Source organism: Manis pentadactyla, chromosome 7 (assembly GCF_030020395.1).
Source record: "Manis pentadactyla isolate mManPen7 chromosome 7, mManPen7.hap1, whole genome shotgun sequence".
In the NCBI taxonomy this organism is placed as follows: Eukaryota; Metazoa; Chordata; class Mammalia; order Pholidota; family Manidae; genus Manis; species Manis pentadactyla.
In genome coordinates, this window is record NC_080025.1 from 138,080,517 (window position 1) to 138,100,542 (window position 20,026).

Sequence of the window (20,026 nt, forward strand, 5' to 3'; positions counted from 1 at the left end):
TACATATTCTTTAAGCCAAAAGTTTGCAAAGGCAAAAGAAGCATTTCCCAAGAGAGGGGTAAGCTGCCCCAGAGAAAAGAGGGAGGAGTTTTAAGAGACAAAACAATCCATATTAATTATACTGACTTTTGCTGATTTGAAACCACCTATTCAGGAATTCCCTTTAAACCCAAGACAGATTATTATACACCATTCTTGTATTTAGTCATTTTTGTTTCTTTATTTTAATCCAAGTATAGTTTGGGCTAGCCTAACCGACCAACTGGAGTTTTCAGAGTTAACAACAATATTCTTCTTCATAAATATTTTTAAAATAATTTTTAACACTTCAAATAATATAGCTATATGTAAAGTAAAATGTGAAAATGTCTGGCCTTTGACCATTCCCCCAAATCCCCAGTCAGCTGATATAACAATCTGGTATACATCTTTCTAACCCTTTTTCCACTCATATCCTACCACATGGGAGTTCACACATGCGTGCATATACACATACACACACACACAGAGAAAATATTAAACAAACTACATAGTGCTTTTTGTGATGCTCTGCAACTTGCTTTTCAATTTAAAGTACTCAATTTTATACATCAATATATATAGTATTTCTTTCTATTTAATGACTACATAGTATTTCATTTATGGATATAATATGGTTTGTTTCATCAGTCCCTTTTTAGAGGGCATTTAAATTACTTCTCATCTCATTATTTCAAAGCAAAGGATATGCAGGTTTCCAACAAGGGTATGCATTCCCTTGTGCATATATCTGTGCACCTATGTTTAAGTATATCTAGAAGAACAATTCCTAGAAGTGGATAGCTGGGTCAAAGAGTATGCAAGGAATATTCTGAATGGTACCATTATGGTATGAACTAACCTGTCCTAGATCAATGGCTGCTACGGTTCTTCTCATTTCTTTACTAATAGATATTTTCCATTCTTCACATTTTGATCATGATTTTTGAAGTCATTTCCTTACAGATAAGTTAGAAACTTCTTCTGGGCTCTGATGTATTATAAAATTATTTCATTGTACTAGAATATTTTTCTCGCCTCATTTTTGCATATCTATGTCAGTTTTAGATATTGATGTTTTCATTTGTTGAGGCTTTGTGTTGGAATTTTACTGTGTTTATCAGAAAAAGAAATCCCTTATCAGTTATTCTGCCATTTTGATGATGCTTCAGTTAAGCATTTAAAAAAATACATTCCAAAACACTATTTACCTGAAATATATCATTTTATATGCCAGAGAGCCTAAGTTTTAAACTCTTCATCATCAAAAGTTTTTTAATTTCAATTTAAATAGTAGGGATTAAAACAGTCTTGAGAGAGCTCCCAAGCATACCTGAATGTGACTTTGGTCCCTCAAGACAACCTCTGGGCTGTCACAATCATACAGAAATGATCTCTGAAAAGATTTGCTCTTGCCCTAATGAATCCACGTCTTACTGTCTGAGGTCCTTGGATTGTCTTTGTAGGATTTTTTCTCTCTGACATGCCTCTCAGATTGTGAGCTAAAACACTGCTCAGTACTTTCAGTAGACCCTTCCCCTTCCTGTCTACTTCCTATGAACAAATCATTTTATCAAGCTTGATGTAATTGTCTCCAATAAATAAATTAAATAAATAGATTAAAGGAAGTCTAAGTGAGTGAAGTTTCTAAGCTTTATTTTGTACATGGACTTTGGGATATCTATTTTGCCTGATGGATGGCTTATTTTGCTTTTTCTTGATCTTAGCCAGATTCTAGAAAGGTGCAGTGATTCTCTAGTTGAATTCTGGATGAATAAGATCTTACTGTATATACACTAATTAGACTCCTTAGAGAATTAAGGTTATAGAGTATCCCAAATACAGAATTTTTTTAAGATGCCAGAATATCAAAGGAAGATATAACTATACTCAAATACTAAAGCATCAAAGCATAAAGTCCTCATATGGTCCAGACTTAAAAAAAATACTTTGAAATATTTTTCTACCTATCTGTCCCCCAGCCATCTGATTACCCCTTGCTGACAGGCAACCAATGTTATCAATATTCTTGTGCATGTTTATAGAGGTATTTTAAGCAAATTCACATGAACACTTTTTTTTTTGTCCAAAGGCAGTTTATTAAATGCATGTCCTACCCCTGGCAAACTGTCTTGCAGATCATTACATACATAAAGGATCACTCTTTTTCCTTTTCCTTTCCAAATGGTTCCAGTTTACTCCACCATATGGATGTGCCCTTATTTACCCCACTGATCAATATTTAGTTATTTTTGATCTGTTGCTTTTACAATCGATGATGCATTTAATAACCAAATACATCTACCATATCCCTATGTCAGAATATCTGAATTTCCTGTGCCAGAATATCTGATGAGTCCTAGAAGAGGAATTGGTAGGTCAAAGGGTACAAGCATTTGTAATTTGGACAGATTTTATGAAATTGCCCTTTACATAGGTTACTGCATTCTACATTATTTTTCCCACAGAGTGTCATAAAACTTTTTGATATTTGTCAATTTAAGACCTGGAATAGTATGTTAATGTAGTTTTAATTTACACTGATCTTATGAATGAAGATGAAGATATTCCCATATGTTCTTGTCTTTTGCCCATTTTTTCTATCTGGTTGTTATACTTTTTCTCATTGATTTGTAGGAGCCTTTTATTTTTAGGCAAATCAACCTCTGATGCTATGCACTGCAAATATATTTCCCAGTTTGTCACTTTGTTGCAGGTGGTATTCTTAATAAAAATTCTTAATAAAGTCAGAGTTTTTGATCTTTTCTTTCTTGACTTCTATGCTTATGTCATACTTAGAAATGCCTTTCCATTCCCATATCATTCTTTTATTTCTTATTTAAATGTATGGTTTATTTATTTATTTATTTTTAATAGGGGAAAGCACGAACGCAGTCCCCCACTACCACAAATTATGCAGTCGAGTTTCCCACATTTGGGGAAATCGCAGGGGTCAGCACATCTGGAGTGCAGGGCATCAGCCTCGCCCTGGGAGAACCACCTTCGTGATCATGGCATCTCCGCTGCCAGGTAAGTATGGTTTATTTTTTACCTTTAAACCTTTAGCGCATTTAAAATTTATCCTGGTGTAATATATGTAGGGATGGATTTAAGATAATTTTTTTCCTAAATGATCTCTGAGTTGTCTCACCATATATTGAATAATCCACCTTTTCCAAATGACAGTACTGAGTGTTTTAATTATGGCTCTACAGTCTGTTCTGTAAGCATAGTTCCTCCTCATTACTCTTCTCTTTCAGAATATTTTTGACTAATTTTTGCTTGCTTATCTTTCCATATACAAATTTTAATCAGCTTGTCTAGCTGAAAAAAAGGTTGATAATTTTAATTGGGATTTTATAATTTTCATGGATAAATTTAAGGGGAGAATTGATATCTTCATATTGTTAAGCCCACTTTTCCATTTGTTCCTATCTTCTTTTGAGTTTCTCAGCAGCATTTTGAAGTTTTCTTTATGCAAATCTTGAACTTCTTAGTTTATTCTCAGCAAAGTCTTATTTCTTTATTGTTGTTGCTTTTGTAAAAAGGGGTTTTTTCCATTATGTTCTCTAATCGGATATTTTTATATATTTATGAGGGCTTTTGATTTCTGAATGTAAACTTTGTGCCCAGTCACATTACTGATTTAGCTTATTCTTTGTAGTTTGTTTTCTTGAATTTTCCAGATGTTCAATCAAATTATTTGAAATTAAGATTAATTTTGTCTTCTTTCTCATATTTTCTACTTGCATTTTTTTCTTTTGTCTACTTGCATTGGCTAACATGACAGAAATTTTAATTAATTTGCTCAGACTTACCAGGTGACGTATACAAATTTAAGCTGAAGATCTGTCATTTCATGAAACATATAACTGATCCATCCCTTTACTAGGAGCACAGACAGCAGCTAAACTCTAGGAAGCTGGCCTGAGAAATACAGAAGTCTGGAAAATGGAAGCCCTGTATAAACTTCAAGCAAAGAGGCAAAAATTCCTTCCTAACCAACTGTCATGCCTCTAGGCAGGGTAAAGATTGACATTAATGTCTTTGCTGACCTCTTCTGGCAAATCTGAAAGCAGCCAGAAGATTAGATTTGATGGATTATTTTTCTCAAGAAGTTCCTGGGTTTTCCAGGGCTGTCTCTCTAAAAAGATTTTTTAGTATCTTGAACATTATTTTTAAATTTCACTTTGCTGTAACCTCTCTGCCTCCTTCTTCCCTCCCCCCTCTCTTTTTACATAACTTTCAAGTCTTCATCTCCCTTTACCCTCCCTCAGATTTTTTTACTGTGCCCACATTCCTGTTTGCACAACTATCATTTCTGACCGGCTTTGTTTCTGAGCTCCAAACTCACGCAATCCTTGAAATGTGGCGCTGGGAAGGCAGCGGCTGCCTTGACTGGAGCAGTTTCAGTGGGCATTTGGGAGGAGAACCCATCTTGCTGTGGGTGAAGAAATGAATAGACAGTATGGAAGAAATAACAGTGGGTGTATAGTTCTATTTCAGGGTAGTTGGCAAGGAAGGAAAGAAAAGATTGAATGGTTACATAATGGTTACAAATAAGGAAAATATATTCATTCGTTTGTTTACTCACTCATTCCTTCATTGCTTAGGGTGTGAGGTGGCCTTGCAAATGCACTTCCTGTATCTCTGATGAGCAGGAGGCGTAACTGACGGGCAGCCCCAGCTGTTATGCTCTGAAATCCTTCCCTTCCTTCACTGGGACCATGCTTCCCACAGGCTGCTTCCAGCTGATGATTATGGATGGCAGGGGCACCAGGGCAGGTCTCTTCCTGGGATATCCAGGACAGTTCAGATGGGTGACAAGCTCAAGAACAACTCGATGGCCTCGTTGAGCTTAGTTAGGACTGCACACTGCAGTGTAGTGTATCCAGCCTTCACCCAGCCTTCACCCCTGCCCTCTCTCTTTCACAAAGCTTATACATGACAATTTGACAGCTCTCCCTGACTTCTGAACCCCAGTATTCTTCCTCTTCCTCCCTAATAGGCATTTTCGCTAAAAGTTCTTGGACTTCAGATCCTTCTTGGTGTCTGTTTCTTGAAGGACTTAGCAATAACACAGACTGGAATACCCTTGAGGATGTTTGAAAGATAAGAGCAGGGGTGGAGAAGAGTACTTATTTCCCATCATCTTTCTTGCAGAATCCTTTTCAAACTTTCTACTTTTTGTCTGTCTGCCAGCCACATGTCCTGATGTCTTAACACAGCTTTCCCCTCAGTATCTTCCTTCTCCCAATGTGATTCCTGATCTTGTCCCAAATCTGAACTTTTGTGGGTAAAATTGTAATATTTCCAGAATATCTCGCCTGGCTTTGGTACATTTGCATATCCTCAGGGGTGGAGAGAAGTTCATCTCCAGGTCAATGGGTAATTACCTGAGCAACCGAGGGCATGTCTGAACTTGAGAGGTTAAGGGGAGGGGCTTGCTTGCTTGCTTGCTTCCTCAGGAGCAGGGGAGAGAGATGGCGCTGGACTGCAGTTTGTAAGCAATAAATGGATTTTAAATTTTATTTCTCCCTTTGACTGATTTCGGTATTTAGAGGTATTTTGCCCCAGGATTTCCTCTCCCCGGACTTATAACTTCCCATCTAGCTTTTAACCTAAGTAAACCAAAAGTATCTGAGCAAACCTGGTGGACTCCAAGGAGGGCAGCTACTACATGGTTTTATTTTGACTGCAGAAACGTTGCTCATTTTCTGACTGCCTACATAATGACATGTTGAAATGGATGTTTTCATTATCATAGAATTTCAAAGGACAAAGCTCAAGAAATAGGCATTAAGAAACACAGTGCCAGATACAACTCTGCAAGGCCTATGAAAATTCGAACAGCAGTCCATTGACCTTCATTCCACTGCCCATCCAGGCTACCAGAACAGAAGACTACAGTTACCAGTGGGAACAAATTCATAGGTGAAGAGTTCTACAGTTCCCTCTCTCCCACCTGCCCTAGACAAGTAAAGGCAGTTTCCAAGATGAAACCCCCATAAGAGATTAGGGATGTAGGAGTGGTCCGTTACCTGTCCTGCTCCTTAGCTGGATGCAAAACCTAATGGACCCGCCTTGGTTCCACCAGAGAAGCAGCAGGATGATGAGAGTTCTAGGATAAAAAGAGCATCTATTCTCAGAGCTTGAGAGGGCAGAGAGAGCTGGGGATGACAGCCATCCTGCACTCTTATCACTGATAAGGCAGAAGGGGACAAGCAGGTATCACAGAAGGCAGGGGTCATCTTGAAGGTTCCTTGTCCAAGAGTGGCTGCCCCCTCAGACGAGGAGACCCTGGTACTGGGAGGCTGTAAGTTGAACAAGCAGCGCAGGAATTGGAAGGGGATCTCTAAACAATGTGAAATGCAGGTGTCCTTTCAGATGTCTAAAGAAGGCACAAGTATGCCCGCTGAGAACCCTTGCCCCACAAAGGGCATCAGTGTCTAAGGGAAGGACAAACAGCTCCAGACAAGCCAAAGGACCCCTGTCCCTTTCCACTACCTCATCCCTGTCCTGACACTAGAAGGTGCAGGCAAGAGATGGAGGGTTGGAGTAGACTAGCAAAGAAAACCGAAAGAGCAAACCATTCCTGCTCTCCACCTGCAGATCTCCAGGTTGCAGGTCAGACTTGACCAGGGGAGAAGAAACTCTTTAAATGAGATGCAACACTGAAGTCCTAATATAGACTAGGATGCATAGCTTCACACCTGATGGTGGGTCTTCAGCAACAACATGAAGTGGTTTTTATAAGCAAAGTTACTAGAGAATCACAGGGTCTGCCTTAATGTCACACAGAGCAAGGGAAGGGAGATCTGATGGAGCATGTGGGAAGAAAAGGTTGAAAGAAAAGCAGCCATTTCCTATTTCTATAGCATTAAATTTAGTTCATTTAATAAATTTGCTACCCACCCTTTGAAATGTCCTTACATAAAAAGCATGAATCGAAAGGCCCAGCCTTACCAAGTTAACAGAAGTGTTGTCAGGGTCTTTTCAAGGGAGCCCTATCTTGCAGTGCCTGGGCCTCCCGTGATTTTGTGGACATCAGATTGCATGACCCCCGCCAATCACTGTATTCTTTAGACCACACTTTCAGGGCTCATACAGGAAACAAGCAGATTTCCTGCTCCCTTACCTCAAAAAGCATTTCTTGTGATTTGCTTTTGATCCAGCAAGACCAACCATATCTGTTCCAATCTGGCCAATGCTGTGCACATTCAGGAATATGAAAATCAGACTGTTCTTCTTAATCATCAGGTATAATTTTAAATATTAGCCAGTTACAATAAATTAGTGGTTGCTTGGCAACTAAAGAGCTGAGATTTTGAAAGGAAGAACTCCATTAAGTTCAAATCAGAACACGAGATTTGTTGAAACATTCTGAGTTCTGTTGAATTCTTCCTGATGAAACCAAACCCTGGGGCAGACAAAGGGAAAAACAAGGGAACACTCACATTTTACAGCTTAATTTTAGAAAAGTAGAGAGGAAGTAAATTACATCTTATCTCCTAGCTTGGGTTAGAACTGCCCAATTTGAGAACAAGTACTAATTAGCTAAAAGTAAAGCTCAGCTGCGACTTGGCTAAAAATGGGATCCCTTGCAAAAATGTACTGTAAAACTGAGTGCAGTAGATCTGATTCACTTTGCATGTGAAAACTGGACTCATACTGACAAAACAACATGTGAGAAAAGAGTCTTAGAGCATTTTGAAAACTTTAAGGTGTTTGGTTAGAGAAATGACCAGCTAACTTGCCCATAATATATCCAGAAATAAAATCCAGACTGGCATTTTTGGCCCAGACTCTCTTGATCAGAGTATCTCTAGCCGACATTAACTTGACTGGCTAAGGGAGACCTAATAACCAGGAAAAGGATCAGAGATAAGAACAACATTTTTAACAGAAGGAAGGAAAGGAAAACAGATCATGGGTAATTTGGAAGCTTTTTAAAAGGGTTGTGGGAATGTATATAAGCTTTAGAGAAAATGTAAGCAATCATTTTAGAGTTTACATTAGTAGTCGCTCAAAACTATTCAAATGACTGAATGGTGAGTTAACACATATTGATTTTGAAAATCCTCTATACTTAACTTTTGATTGAATTTAAAATTCTATTGGTGCAAGTAATATTGATATTGATGTAATTAACCTCTTGTGACTTTCTGCATTAGGAAAATGAAACTTCTTATAATGTTGGAGATTCCATCATTTTAATGTTAACATTTCTTAATCATACACGTGGATAATATACCCTGGAAAGATACCCAAGATGCTGGCAAGAGAAGGATGCCTTAAGGAGCAGGAGTTGGGTGTTGGGGCAGAAGGGACATCGCTTTTCACTTGCTTTTTGCCTTCATTTGCTCTTATACTTCTGTACTTTCTGAACTTTTTAGCATATGAATTTATTAATAATTCAACAAAGAAATACAATTTAAAATAAACATTAAAATTAAATTTTAAATGCACATGGGTTCAAAGAAAAGCAGCATGAGATAATGGGAAGAATGGGGTCTGGAATCACAGACTTGAATGTGATTCCCATCTTGGCCTTTGAGTTCTTCTGAGAGTATAGGAAAGTTATTTGGCATCTCTGTGTCTCCATTTTCCTTTTCCTGTACATGAGGCAGAATGTTTAATTTACACAGTTGTGGTTAAAATGAGGCAGTAAATTCTCTATGGCAGACCTGCTACATGGCATGGACTCCACAGACTGTGGTTGTATTATTAATAGCACTCAATACATTCAATAAAAGCAGTTTAAGGTATACCACCCATAATCCCCACAGAGACAATAAACATGTTTGTAATAATAATCCCAGAAATATGTATCTGAGAACTTGGTTTTTCCAGATATAACAGTCTGAGTTTTACAGTCCTAAACATTTCACCCACCTTTGCCCCAGGTCCTCGGCTCTTCTGGAGGGAATCAATATAGTACTGAACACCCTTCAGTTATTCTTTCTGAAGGTCATCGCTCAACCTGCCTTTTAACAATTAGTTCAATGGTAATGAGGTCTGCTATTATTCTCAGGTTGAGAGTCTCTCTGTAGCTCTCCAGCAAACAATTTTTGAAAATCCACTTGGCTTCTGAAATATTTATTATTTTTAAATTTTCCAAAAACCTGTCCCCCATATTTTCTTTTTTGTTTGTTTTGTTTTTACTCCCTTCCCCACTCCGGAAAATGAGCATGTGCTCAGGTTCTCGCTTTCCTATGACATTATCTCTGGAACAAAAGCTTTGCAGTTTACTGCCTGAGAGCTTCCGGGTACCACCGCTGCGTGATTCACGGTGACCACTAGGTGGGGGTGTATACACATTTCCAGAAGGTACACACCTAAGGGACTTGGTAGTGGTCCCTGGAGGTTCTGGTTCTTCTTTGACGGTGGGTAGGCAATCACAGTAATTGTTTACTAACATTAATTAACTGGGAAAAATGAGATAAATATAATGAAGATAACTATAATCAAGCAGAAAATATCTCAAGCAAAAGACTTCTCATATCACATAGTTAACAGCATTCAGATTCCAGGTAAGCACCCAGACTCAGCCCGTTTGCCTTTCTTTCACATTAGTTCTGTAATGCGTTCCTCTGTGCAACACACAGTCATACAGCTGTATGAAGCACACCGTGCCTTTTTGCACACTGTGGAGGACTTCAGAGTGCATACTGGGGGTATGTTATTGGTCTGCAGGGTATTCCCAACCTGGGGTAATATGATGCAAGACATGGCTGGCTTGTAGAGGGGGGATGAAGTCCTTTAGTTGCAGGGCTCTCTTTCAAATGATAACAAATTATGAAAATCCCCTATTTGACACTAAAAGTTAAAAAGTGGATCATTTTACTACCCCTTAGTTGAGAAAATTCATACAATACAAAACTGCAAAATCATCAACGGATGGGCATTTCATTCACCAACTACATACATTTAAACATAGCCGTCTACTTATTCAGCTGGTTGACAATGCTTGGCGTGCACATGTATTTGCAAGCACCTCAGAGTAACGATGGTTGGGGAGCACCAGGGTGCTGCTTTGGCATCAGATAGACCCAATTCAGATACAACTTCTCTCACTTTCAAGCTGTGTTTGTTAATTCTGTGGGCCTCCTGCTCCATAATAACCTTTTCTTAGCAAGATTGTTATGAAGATTAGAATTAATGTGTGCAATGTCATCAGCAGGAGGTATGGAGGTACGTTCTCAGTAATGGTAGTATTTGTTGTTAAAAGTTAAATTTTACTCTTAAGCAGTTCAGCTGTATCTGGGATATTTAGAAGTATTCTTTATCCTTTCCTATTGGATCCTAAGTTTTCTGCCCTATTGTCAGCCAGCTGAGCTAGTCGTCCCTGGATTTTGCCTGCATTAACTCTCGCAGCTGTACCAGCCCCAGCCTCTGCTCCCTACTCCCAGGCCCTGCCTCCAGGAGTTTTCCCTTCGCTTCCTGTCTACTCTCATTCTTTCTAAATGCAATCATCCTTTCTAATATCATGTACATTTTTCTGTATTCAGTCACATCCTTTCTAACTACACGTTTCATGGTCTTAAGTTATCTTGATATTTCTTCACCATCTAGTCTCTCTCCATCTTCCCGATCTCTCCAGTTTCCTATTTGAATGCACATCAACACACATACTTTTATTTTAACTCAATGGCAAGAATCATACTTATAATCCACAGATAAGTAAGAGAGGGACCAATTTATCATACCACTACATGCAGTCACCTTTTTCTAATTTTCTTTTTTTTTTAATACCTCTAAAGTTCTAACACTTTACCCTTGCACACTGACTTTTTCAGCATGTGTCCTTGGATAATTCATCCCATTAACTCAGCAGGGTCTATGAGACAGCTTGCATTCTGTGTCTCTCACACAAGCACCGTATTTCATTTTTCTCTAGCAGACACCTGAAGCTTGGGAAAAATTAGAGCCCCCGGTCGACAGATACACCTGCCTCTCAGTTCCCAGAGTGAAGATGGAAAAGGTGTTCTGCTTGAGACTAAGCTTGGCTTGCGGGGCAGGGGCAGAGTGGCAGACAGTGTGATGGACAGAATGTTGGTGCCCATCAGAATCCCTGTGCTGAAGGTCTGACCCCAGTGCAGCTGTGCTTGGAGATGGAGCCTCTAAGGATGTAATTAGGTTAAATGAGGTCATGAAGGTGGGGCCCTGATCAGACAAGATCAGTGTCCTCATAAGAGGAGATGCCGGAGCTCACACTTTCTCTCCACGCACACGCACACAATGAGGAAAGGCCATATGAGGACAGAGAGAGAAGGTGGCCATCTGCAAGCCACAAAGGGAGCTCTCACCAGGAAGCGGATTGGCCTGGACATTGATCTCAGACACTCAGTCTCCAAAACTGTCAGAAATAACTTACGGTTCTTTCAAGCACCAAATCTATGTTATTTTGTACTGGCAGCCCAAGCAGACTAATACAGACAGTAAGCTTTCTTCATTCAGAATCACAGACAAAACACAAAATCCTGCCTCTGGCACAAGAGATGTTTAATGCCCTATCCCTGTTTCCTTGACCTGGCACTCTCCTTCTCTCATGTCCTAGGCACAACCATAGAGGGATTTCTGATTCTCTCCTTAGACAGAGTCATGTGAGAATATCAGCAAGGTGCCCAGGGTGCCCAGGGAAGCAGACCGGGGCACTGCATTACTTGAGGCACAGGAGAAGATGGGAATGCTGATGGAAGAGTAGGGGAGGGACAGGAACGCATTAGCCAGGGGAGGCCAGAGCTTGACTCATGGGGAAGCGAGGAGAGGGGAAGAAGGGGAAAGAGAGGCACCCAAGCTGGAGAGGGACGGGAGAGAGGAAAGAGAAGCAGGCAAGCTGGTGGGTGAGCAGGGTGAGCAAGGCGTGGAGGTGACAGGCCACAAAGAGGACAGGTTTCCACATTACCTCCAAGGAAGCAAAGGAACTTAGCCCCATTTTTATCCCCGGATATTTTCATATCCATAAGATTTGCCAATGAGAAACATTCCAGTTCCCTGATGCTCACTCTACATTTGTTCTGAGGAAAATGTATGTGACACTATATTGACTTTGTGTACCAAATCAGGATAATATGAGTTGGTACTCAGGGCCCAAGATAATATGATACATAACCAGACAAATAGAGAACTGTGGATATTTAAAATCTATATGGCCTCTTTGCCAAGAAATTGAACAATCATATGGGAAAAAAACCTACAACATTTGGTGAAGAAACTAAGTGAGCTTCTCTCCTTTGTGCCCTGATGATGTCATCTCCACACCTCACCTCCCTCCCATTTCCTTCCTCCTCCAGAAAATTATTTTCAGAAATGGATAATAAGCAAACTAATGGGACTAAAGAAATCTACATGCTGTGTGCATTTCCTCTCTCTAGTTCCTCCCGTCCCAAGGATATGCTTCCCTGAGGCCAGCAGTGCAGGCAGCCGGATCTGACTGAGATGTTCTAGGAAGCAGAGGGGAGCTCCATTTTTACCTGCCTGGTCTGCTCCCATGGCCTGACTGGGAATTGTACACAATATTTGACTTTTATAATCATGATAATGGTAAGATAGGAGTTAGGGTTTTCTAGCTTACTGAATAATCCATAGTGAGAATCATACCAGCTAAACCTGAGAGAATAGTTATTTCTTGAAGAGTTGACAGCAGTGTTTCATATTATCCTGAAGAGCCTCTTTGACTTTGTCATTCCGGAGCGTGAAGATGAAAGGGTTCAGGAAAGGGGTTAACACATAAATCAACAGGGAAACTACCTTATTGTACTCGGCTGCCTGCGTTTGCTTGGGTTTCACGTAGAGGAACAGGCAGCTGCCATAGCCGATCACAACAAAGGTGATGTGGGAGGCACACGTGGAGAAGGCCTTCCTCCTGCCAGAGGCGGTGGGCATCCTAAGGATGGTGAAGATGATGTAGGTGTAGGAGACAATTGTTGGGGCCAGAGAACCAATGATAATGAAAACAGCCATTAAAAACAGAACAAACTCTGTGAAAAGAGTGTCATCGCAGGATAGTCTGAGCAGTTGCGCTCTGTCACAGTAAAAATGGTCTAACACATTTGATTTGCAGAAAGTAAACTGAAATGTGGCATAGACGGGCCATATTTCAGAAAAGAGCCCAAACAGCCATGAGGCAATTACTACCCAGATGCAGGTCTGACTGTTCATGATGATGTTGTATCTCAAGGGGTGACAGACAGCCACGTAACGGTCCACGGCCATCGCTCCCACTATTGCAAACTCTGTGGTCCCCAAAGCAAGGTACAGGAAGACCTGGGCGACACACGCAGTCAGAGATATTGTCTGCATCCCAGGAAGCAGCAGCCCCCAGAGCATCCCCGGGACGATAATGGATGTGAGCAGAATCTCCAAGATAGAGAGATGACCGAGGAAGAAATACATGGGGGACTGCAGGCGTTTATCAACAGAGACAATTACAATGATGACAGCGTTTCCCATCAGTGTCACTGAGTAGAAGAGAAAGAATACAGCAAAAAGAAGGTGGTGTAGTTCCTGGGACCCAGAGAAACCAAGAAGACAGAATTCAGTAGCACTAGAGTGATTGCTCATCACTAGTTCTTGTTTCTGTTCCTTGAGTTATAGATCAAAAGAGAAGTAACACTTTTCAACATGGTTCTGTTCTCAAGAGATAAGAGACATATTAGGATGAGAACTTTGTTCAACCTGGTGATCAGGTGAGATTCTCCTACTATTATCTGCACAAAGCCAGACCTAACTGTTGTCACCTGAAATCTATCTCAATGGTTAGCTGCCTATAATGGGCGAATAAACCTTTTTCTATTGGGCTGAAGTAAACCTTTCTTGTCTTTTTTCACTTTGGATGTGCCTTCTTAAAAGGGGATAGAGTCTAAGATCATTTAGTGGCCAGTTTTAATGCTAAATTGATAAGCTTCTCCAGGCCTGGGATTGTCCTACTTGCTCGTGGGTTAACTGCAACAGATGACACAATGGCACTCCACATGATGCTCAAACCAGGGAACTTTGAACCCCGTGCCTCATCCTTATTGGTACTGCATAGACCCACCTTGGGATCAGCAGAAAAGAGGCAGAGGGTCTAAAACCAGCATCCCTGCTTTCCCAAGATTTTATTAACCCATACAGAGCAGCAAGATGTCCAAATGGGAGCTCTAGAGCTTGGATTAATTTCCCAGAGAAGACTGATTCTTCTCTAACTCCACTTTCTTTTCAAAATCTTGGGAGCAGGGGAAGATGCCACTGACCCTGGCATCATAGATCCAAGGCCATCAGCTACTCAGATGTCTGGATTTCTGCCCCACACTTTATCCATCCCATTACCCAGATGTCATCTCCTTGGAGGGTTCTTTTCAATTACTCTACCAAGACAGGAAAGACATGTTCATTCTTAGACTTTAGTTTTCTTCAAAGCACTTATTATAATACCTAATATTATATGTGCAATCGCTTTTTCATTCCTTCATTTAACATTAAACAAACACAGCAGTGAAGAGTAAAAACAGAAATCCTGCCCTATGGGGCCTACAGCCAAGCAGGGTTTGGAGACTAGACCATACATAAGTAAATAAATATAAAAGATGAAGTTTCATTACTCATGCCAACAATTTAAAAAATTAAGCAAGGAAGAGAGATAGGAAGTCTACCTTTACACTTCACTGCTGATCTATGAAAATAACACCCCTGAAGGCAATGACATGTTTTTATACCTATATAATAGTCCTTAGCCATGGAAGTAAGCAGTGCTGAAAACTTTTGGGAGATGATGGATGTAAGGATGTACGATACATGCTTAAACATTACTTGGTCCTGGCTAGGGCTGGTTAGGCCATATCCTCTCTGTCCTAGTCTTCTTGGTTCCCTTCCTGCCTCGCATTACCGTTTTCCCTTCTCTTGCTGATGCAACCTCCTCAATATCTTTGTGGATTTTTTACTGATGTGCAAACAGACTTCACGGACAGAACTCTTGGAAGAACTCGGTGGTCTGCTCCCCATGATCTCTGCATAATCAGCACAGGGTGAAGAAAATGAAAGAGAAGGACCCGGGCTGAGGTGAGGGAGCTGTGCCCATCCCTGGCATTGGGTCTGGAAGAACCAAATCAGCTCTCCACTGGGCAGGGGTATTGGGTGGGGAGCCCATCCACTCTGCTCTTCCTCTACCCCACTCTTCAGGCTCCTGGGGACCCGGTGCTAGAAGGCAGCCAAGCCCAGAACTTCCCATCCTGATCCTCTCCTACTCTTTCCTTTGCAGAGGAGAACCCTGAGGAGACTCACCTCCATCGGTGGAGGTTTCACCACCACTTCTAGTCCTGTCGGACTATTGCTGAGCCATGCACGGGGGCCAGAGCAACTTGCTGCTGTCTCCACTCATGGTGAAGAAGGAAATTGTCCACAAAGGAACACAGGAAAAAGTCCAGAAATAATAGCATTGTAGGGAGGTGAGGGTCTAACTCTGTCTCCTTCCCTTCTGCTTCCTTCCTTCCCAAGGGGACTTAGTCACTGAGGTACTTGTTCCTAATTAGCTCAGCTTCAGGGCATCCCTAAGCAATCAGTCTGAGGAGAGCAGAACAAATTTTAGGTATTCCCATTTTTGACCAATTAACTTGAAGAACTTTTAAAAAGTTTTTGCTTAATGGGAAAACCTGAAATTTCAGCAATCAGAGGCTTCTCAATACCACTGCTGCCTTCTCCAAAGGCCCCAAACCTAGGTTTCCAAAAGATGTCTCACAGACTCTAGGCAGATCACTCCTTCTGCCCTTTATTGGGCACCTTCTTTTGGGGCCAAAGTAAACCTCCCTTGTGTTTGTTCCTCTGCTGGGTATGCCTTCTCAGAGGATAAGACCTTTCCTGCTGGCCACTTCTAATGCTACATGGATTAGCTTCCTCAGTCCTGGGATTGTCCTATTGGTTCTTAGGTGAACTGTACCAGATGACAAAATAGCACTCTACATGATGTCCGAAGCAAGGAACTTTGAACTCTATGTTTTGCCTTTTGTGGTATCACCTAGACCCACCTTGGTCTAGACATTTCCCAGGATTATTTTAGGAATGTGAGCCAGAATCAGCACTCACCTCCCAGAATGAAACACCACAATTAATCTCTAAAACATGGACCAGTACCAAAAAGCCTATATACTGGTCTCAGTCAATGTTTTGAATCCACCAGAAATCCCCTACAGAGCCTGATTTCTCCTTCACTCATTTTACAGAGGACCTGCTCCTAACCCTGAGGACCCTCTGGAACACAGTGGAGAGGTTCAGTCCCTAAATCTAACTCCAATCTCTGCTACTGTCTCAGGGTCCACTCCTCTGGACATAGGTGCATCTGTGTGCATTCAAGCGAGAATCCTCCACCCATTTACTTCTATATCATTTCTCCCATCACCAGCTGGGCTCTTCGAAGTGGGTAGAGCATAATGATGGTCTAGTGTGGGCAGTTGTATTTACAACCTGGAACAAGTGACAAAATGTAAATTAGAAACATGTTTGATGCTAGAGGAGATGAAAAGTGAGAGTTACAAAACATTTTCTGGATTGCATTTGAAATTACCTGCTTAATCTGAGAAGGCCAGTTGGTACAGAAGGGTATACATTGGGAATAATCTTTCTCTCAGTTCCTTAATTGCCCAAGCCAACCAGACTGCCACATAATCTTAAAGGCATTTCTTAGGTTTGTGTTTGAATGTCCTTTTAACCTAAGTGCTCTGAAAATCTGTTTAATGATGTTTTCTCTCTCACTTAGCAATATATAAAAGACACTGTCCCATATCAATATATCACAACTTTTTCTGTTTTTGCATAGTATTCCATTGTATGGATGTCCCATTCTTTATTAACTAATACTCTATTAATTATTTTTTCATGTTATTTTCATTTTTATTATGAAAAATAATGCTATAAATATTCTTACACATTTATCCTCCATACATACTAATGTTTCTGGAATAAATACCTAGAGTTGGAATTTCTAGGTCAAAAGGTAGTCATATTGTAGCTATTGCTTTTTATTGGCACCAAATTATACTCCAAAGATTTTGGATTGATCCACTACCAACCAAAAATATAATCAAAATTTAAGATATCTTAAAAGAGAAATCAATTTAAAAACCTGATGAAATGGAAAACCTTTTGAAAGATAAAAATTATCAAAACTGTTTCAAAAGGAAATTGAGCAATTGAATATTCTTAAATATGAAAATGAATGGAATTAATAATTGGAAATCTTCCCTCACAGAAAACTATAGGTTCAGATTGTTTTACTGGTGTATTCTGTCAAATATTTAAGGAAGAATCCTACATAAAATCTTCTAGAAAATTTGGAAAGAAGACTGCCCAATTCATCTTATAAGACCAGAATTATATATTTTTGCTTCTTTGTTTTTGTTTTTGTTTTATTAAGGTATCATTGATATACACTCTTATGAAGGTTTTATATGAAAAACATTGTGGTTACTACACTCACTCACATTACCAAGTCCCCCACACACCCTGTTGCAGTCACTGTCCATCAGTGTAGTAAGATACCACAGAGTCACTACTTGTCTTCTCTGTGCTACACTGTCTTCCCTGTGACACCCCCCACACAATGTGTGCCAATCACAATACTTCTCAATCCCCTTCTTCCTTCCTCCCCCCAACCATCTCCCACCCCTCCCCTTTGGTAACTACTAGTCTCTTCTTGGAGTCTGTGAGTCTGCTGCTGTTTTGCTCCTTCAGTTTTTCTTCATTGTTGTACTCCACAAATGAGGGAAATCATTTGGTACTTGTCTTTCTCCACCTGGCTTATTTCACTGAGCATAATACCCTCTAGCTCCATCCATGTTGTTGCAAATGGTAGGATTTGTTTTCTTCTTGTGGATGAATTATATTTCATTGTGTATATGTACCACATTTTTATCCATTCATGTTTTAATCAGGTTATTTGCTTTTTGAGTGTTGAGGCATATGAGTTCTTTATATATTTTGGATGTTAACCCCTTGTCGGATATGTCATTTTCAAATATATTCTCCCATAGTGTAGAAAGCTTTTTTGTTCTACTGATGGTGTTCTCTGCTGTTCAGAAGCTTTTAAGTTTAATGTAGTCCCATTTGCTCATTTTTGTTTTTGTTTCTTTTGCCCAAGGAGATGTATTCAGAAAAAAGTTGCTCATGTTTATATTCAAGAGATTTTTGCCTATGTTTTCTTCTAAGAGTTTTATGGTTTCATGACTTACATTCAGGTCTGTGATCCATTTCGAGTTTACTTTTGTGTGTATGGAGTTAGACAGTAACCAGTTTCATTTTCTTACATGTAGCTAAGACCAGAATTATCTTGATACCAAAGATATCACAAGAAAGTAAATCTAAAAACCAACATCCATCATGAACAAAGATGCAGAAGTCCTTAACAAAATATTAGAAAATCAAGTCCAGCAATTTATAAAGAGAATAATATAACCTTTACAAATTGACGTTTTATTCCCGAAATGCAAGGCTAGTTAAACTTTAGGAGGTTAATCAACATAATTCACTATGTTAATGGAATTAAAGACCAAAACCATTTGATCATTTTAGTTGGAGCAGAAAATGCATTTAGCAAACATTGACATTCATTGATTAAAAACTCAGAGCAAACTCAAACTAGGAATAAAGGGAACTTCCTCACACTGATAAATAACAGCTAACAAAAAACTTGGTGTTAACTTGAAGTTTAATGAGGAAAGCCTTGGTGATTTCCCTCTAAGATAGGGAAGAAGTCATGGCTCCTGTTCTCACCACTTCTATTCAACACTGCACTGGAAGTCTTAGCCATTGCCATAAATCAGGAAAATAAAAAGTACACAGTTAGGAAATAAAGAAATAAAATTATTTATCCACAGATGACATAATCTTACATGTAGAAAATCCTAAAAAGTCCACAAAAACCCACTAGACCCAGTAAATGATTATCAAGGTCACAGGACAAATCTCATTATATAAAAACCTATTGTATTGCTATATACTAGCGATGAACATTGGGAATGGAAATTTAAAATATTTTACAAGAAGATCCAACAACATGAAAAACTAGGGGATATATTGAACAAAGTGTGTGTAAGAGTTAAAACTATAGAACATTGCTGAGAGAAATTAAAGAACCTATGTAGATGAAGAAATAGTCTGTTTTCACAAATCAGAAGACTTCAATTTTGTTAGAATGTTAATTTTTTTCCAAATTAGTCTATAGATTCAATATAATTTCAATCAAAATTCCAGGAGTCTTTTTGTTTAATCTTTATTCCGTGTTTAATTTCAAATTTTCTTTTTTAACATATAAATGTTTCATTGTCGTACAGTTAAAACTATTTTTTAGTGTCTTGAGATCTATGTTTTCCTTATGAAAGTCTATGTTCATATTCAAAGGCAATTTAAAAAGGAAAAAAATCCCATTTGTTACTTTTTACATTTAAGTCCATATGAAACATCTTGAATTTATATTTTTTAGAGTTACAGATCTAGGGTTATATCTTTTTCCAGATATTTTCTGAATGCAATTAATATTTCTGGAATAAAGGGAACGAAGGGAGGGAGGAAGGGAGAATAAGAGAAAGATTGACGGAAAGAGAGGAAGGCAGAGGAGGAGGAAGAGGAGAAAGAACCAGCCTAGAGAACTGCCAGGGCAGGAAATACCTTCTCTCTCTTGGCTGGTGCAAGGGGAGTGTCACAGTCGGAGGTACTAAACAAGAGATCACAATGACTCTGATATGAATAAGGGCCAGAGAATGCCAGACATGGAAAGAAAATGTCTTCCACGACTTCATTTACATATGATGAACCCCAAACCCAGAGAGACTGAGTGACTGGCTAAAGTCACACAGCAATTTACTAGGTGAGTTGACATTAGTGACCAGGGACTCCTCACTTCCAGATCCGCCTTCTGCATGGTGGAAAGAGCCGCTTTCAGCAGGGACTGATACATGGATAGTTGGCTGGCCAGAGGAACCTCTAAGGATCCTACCAACTCTAAGACTGTGGAAATATTTACACACGCGCACACACA

The 20,026-nt window shown here is 39.7% G+C and overlaps 1 protein-coding gene and 1 non-coding gene across 2 annotated transcripts; both read right to left on the minus strand.

The window, feature by feature from the left end:
* Positions 1 to 2,892: 2,892 nt before the first annotated feature.
* Positions 2,893 to 3,056, minus strand: LOC118932634 (U1 spliceosomal RNA). Its single transcript, XR_005032830.2, has one exon. It is a non-coding gene; the product is annotated as a U1 spliceosomal RNA (small nuclear RNA).
* Positions 3,057 to 12,642: 9,586 nt separating this feature from the next.
* Positions 12,643 to 13,584, minus strand: LOC118932609 (olfactory receptor 9A4). The gene has a single exon (XM_036926228.2). The coding sequence runs from the start codon at positions 13,582 to 13,584 to the stop codon at positions 12,643 to 12,645; it is 942 nt and encodes a 313-aa protein (XP_036782123.2).
* Between the last annotated feature and the right edge of the window lie 6,442 nt (positions 13,585 to 20,026).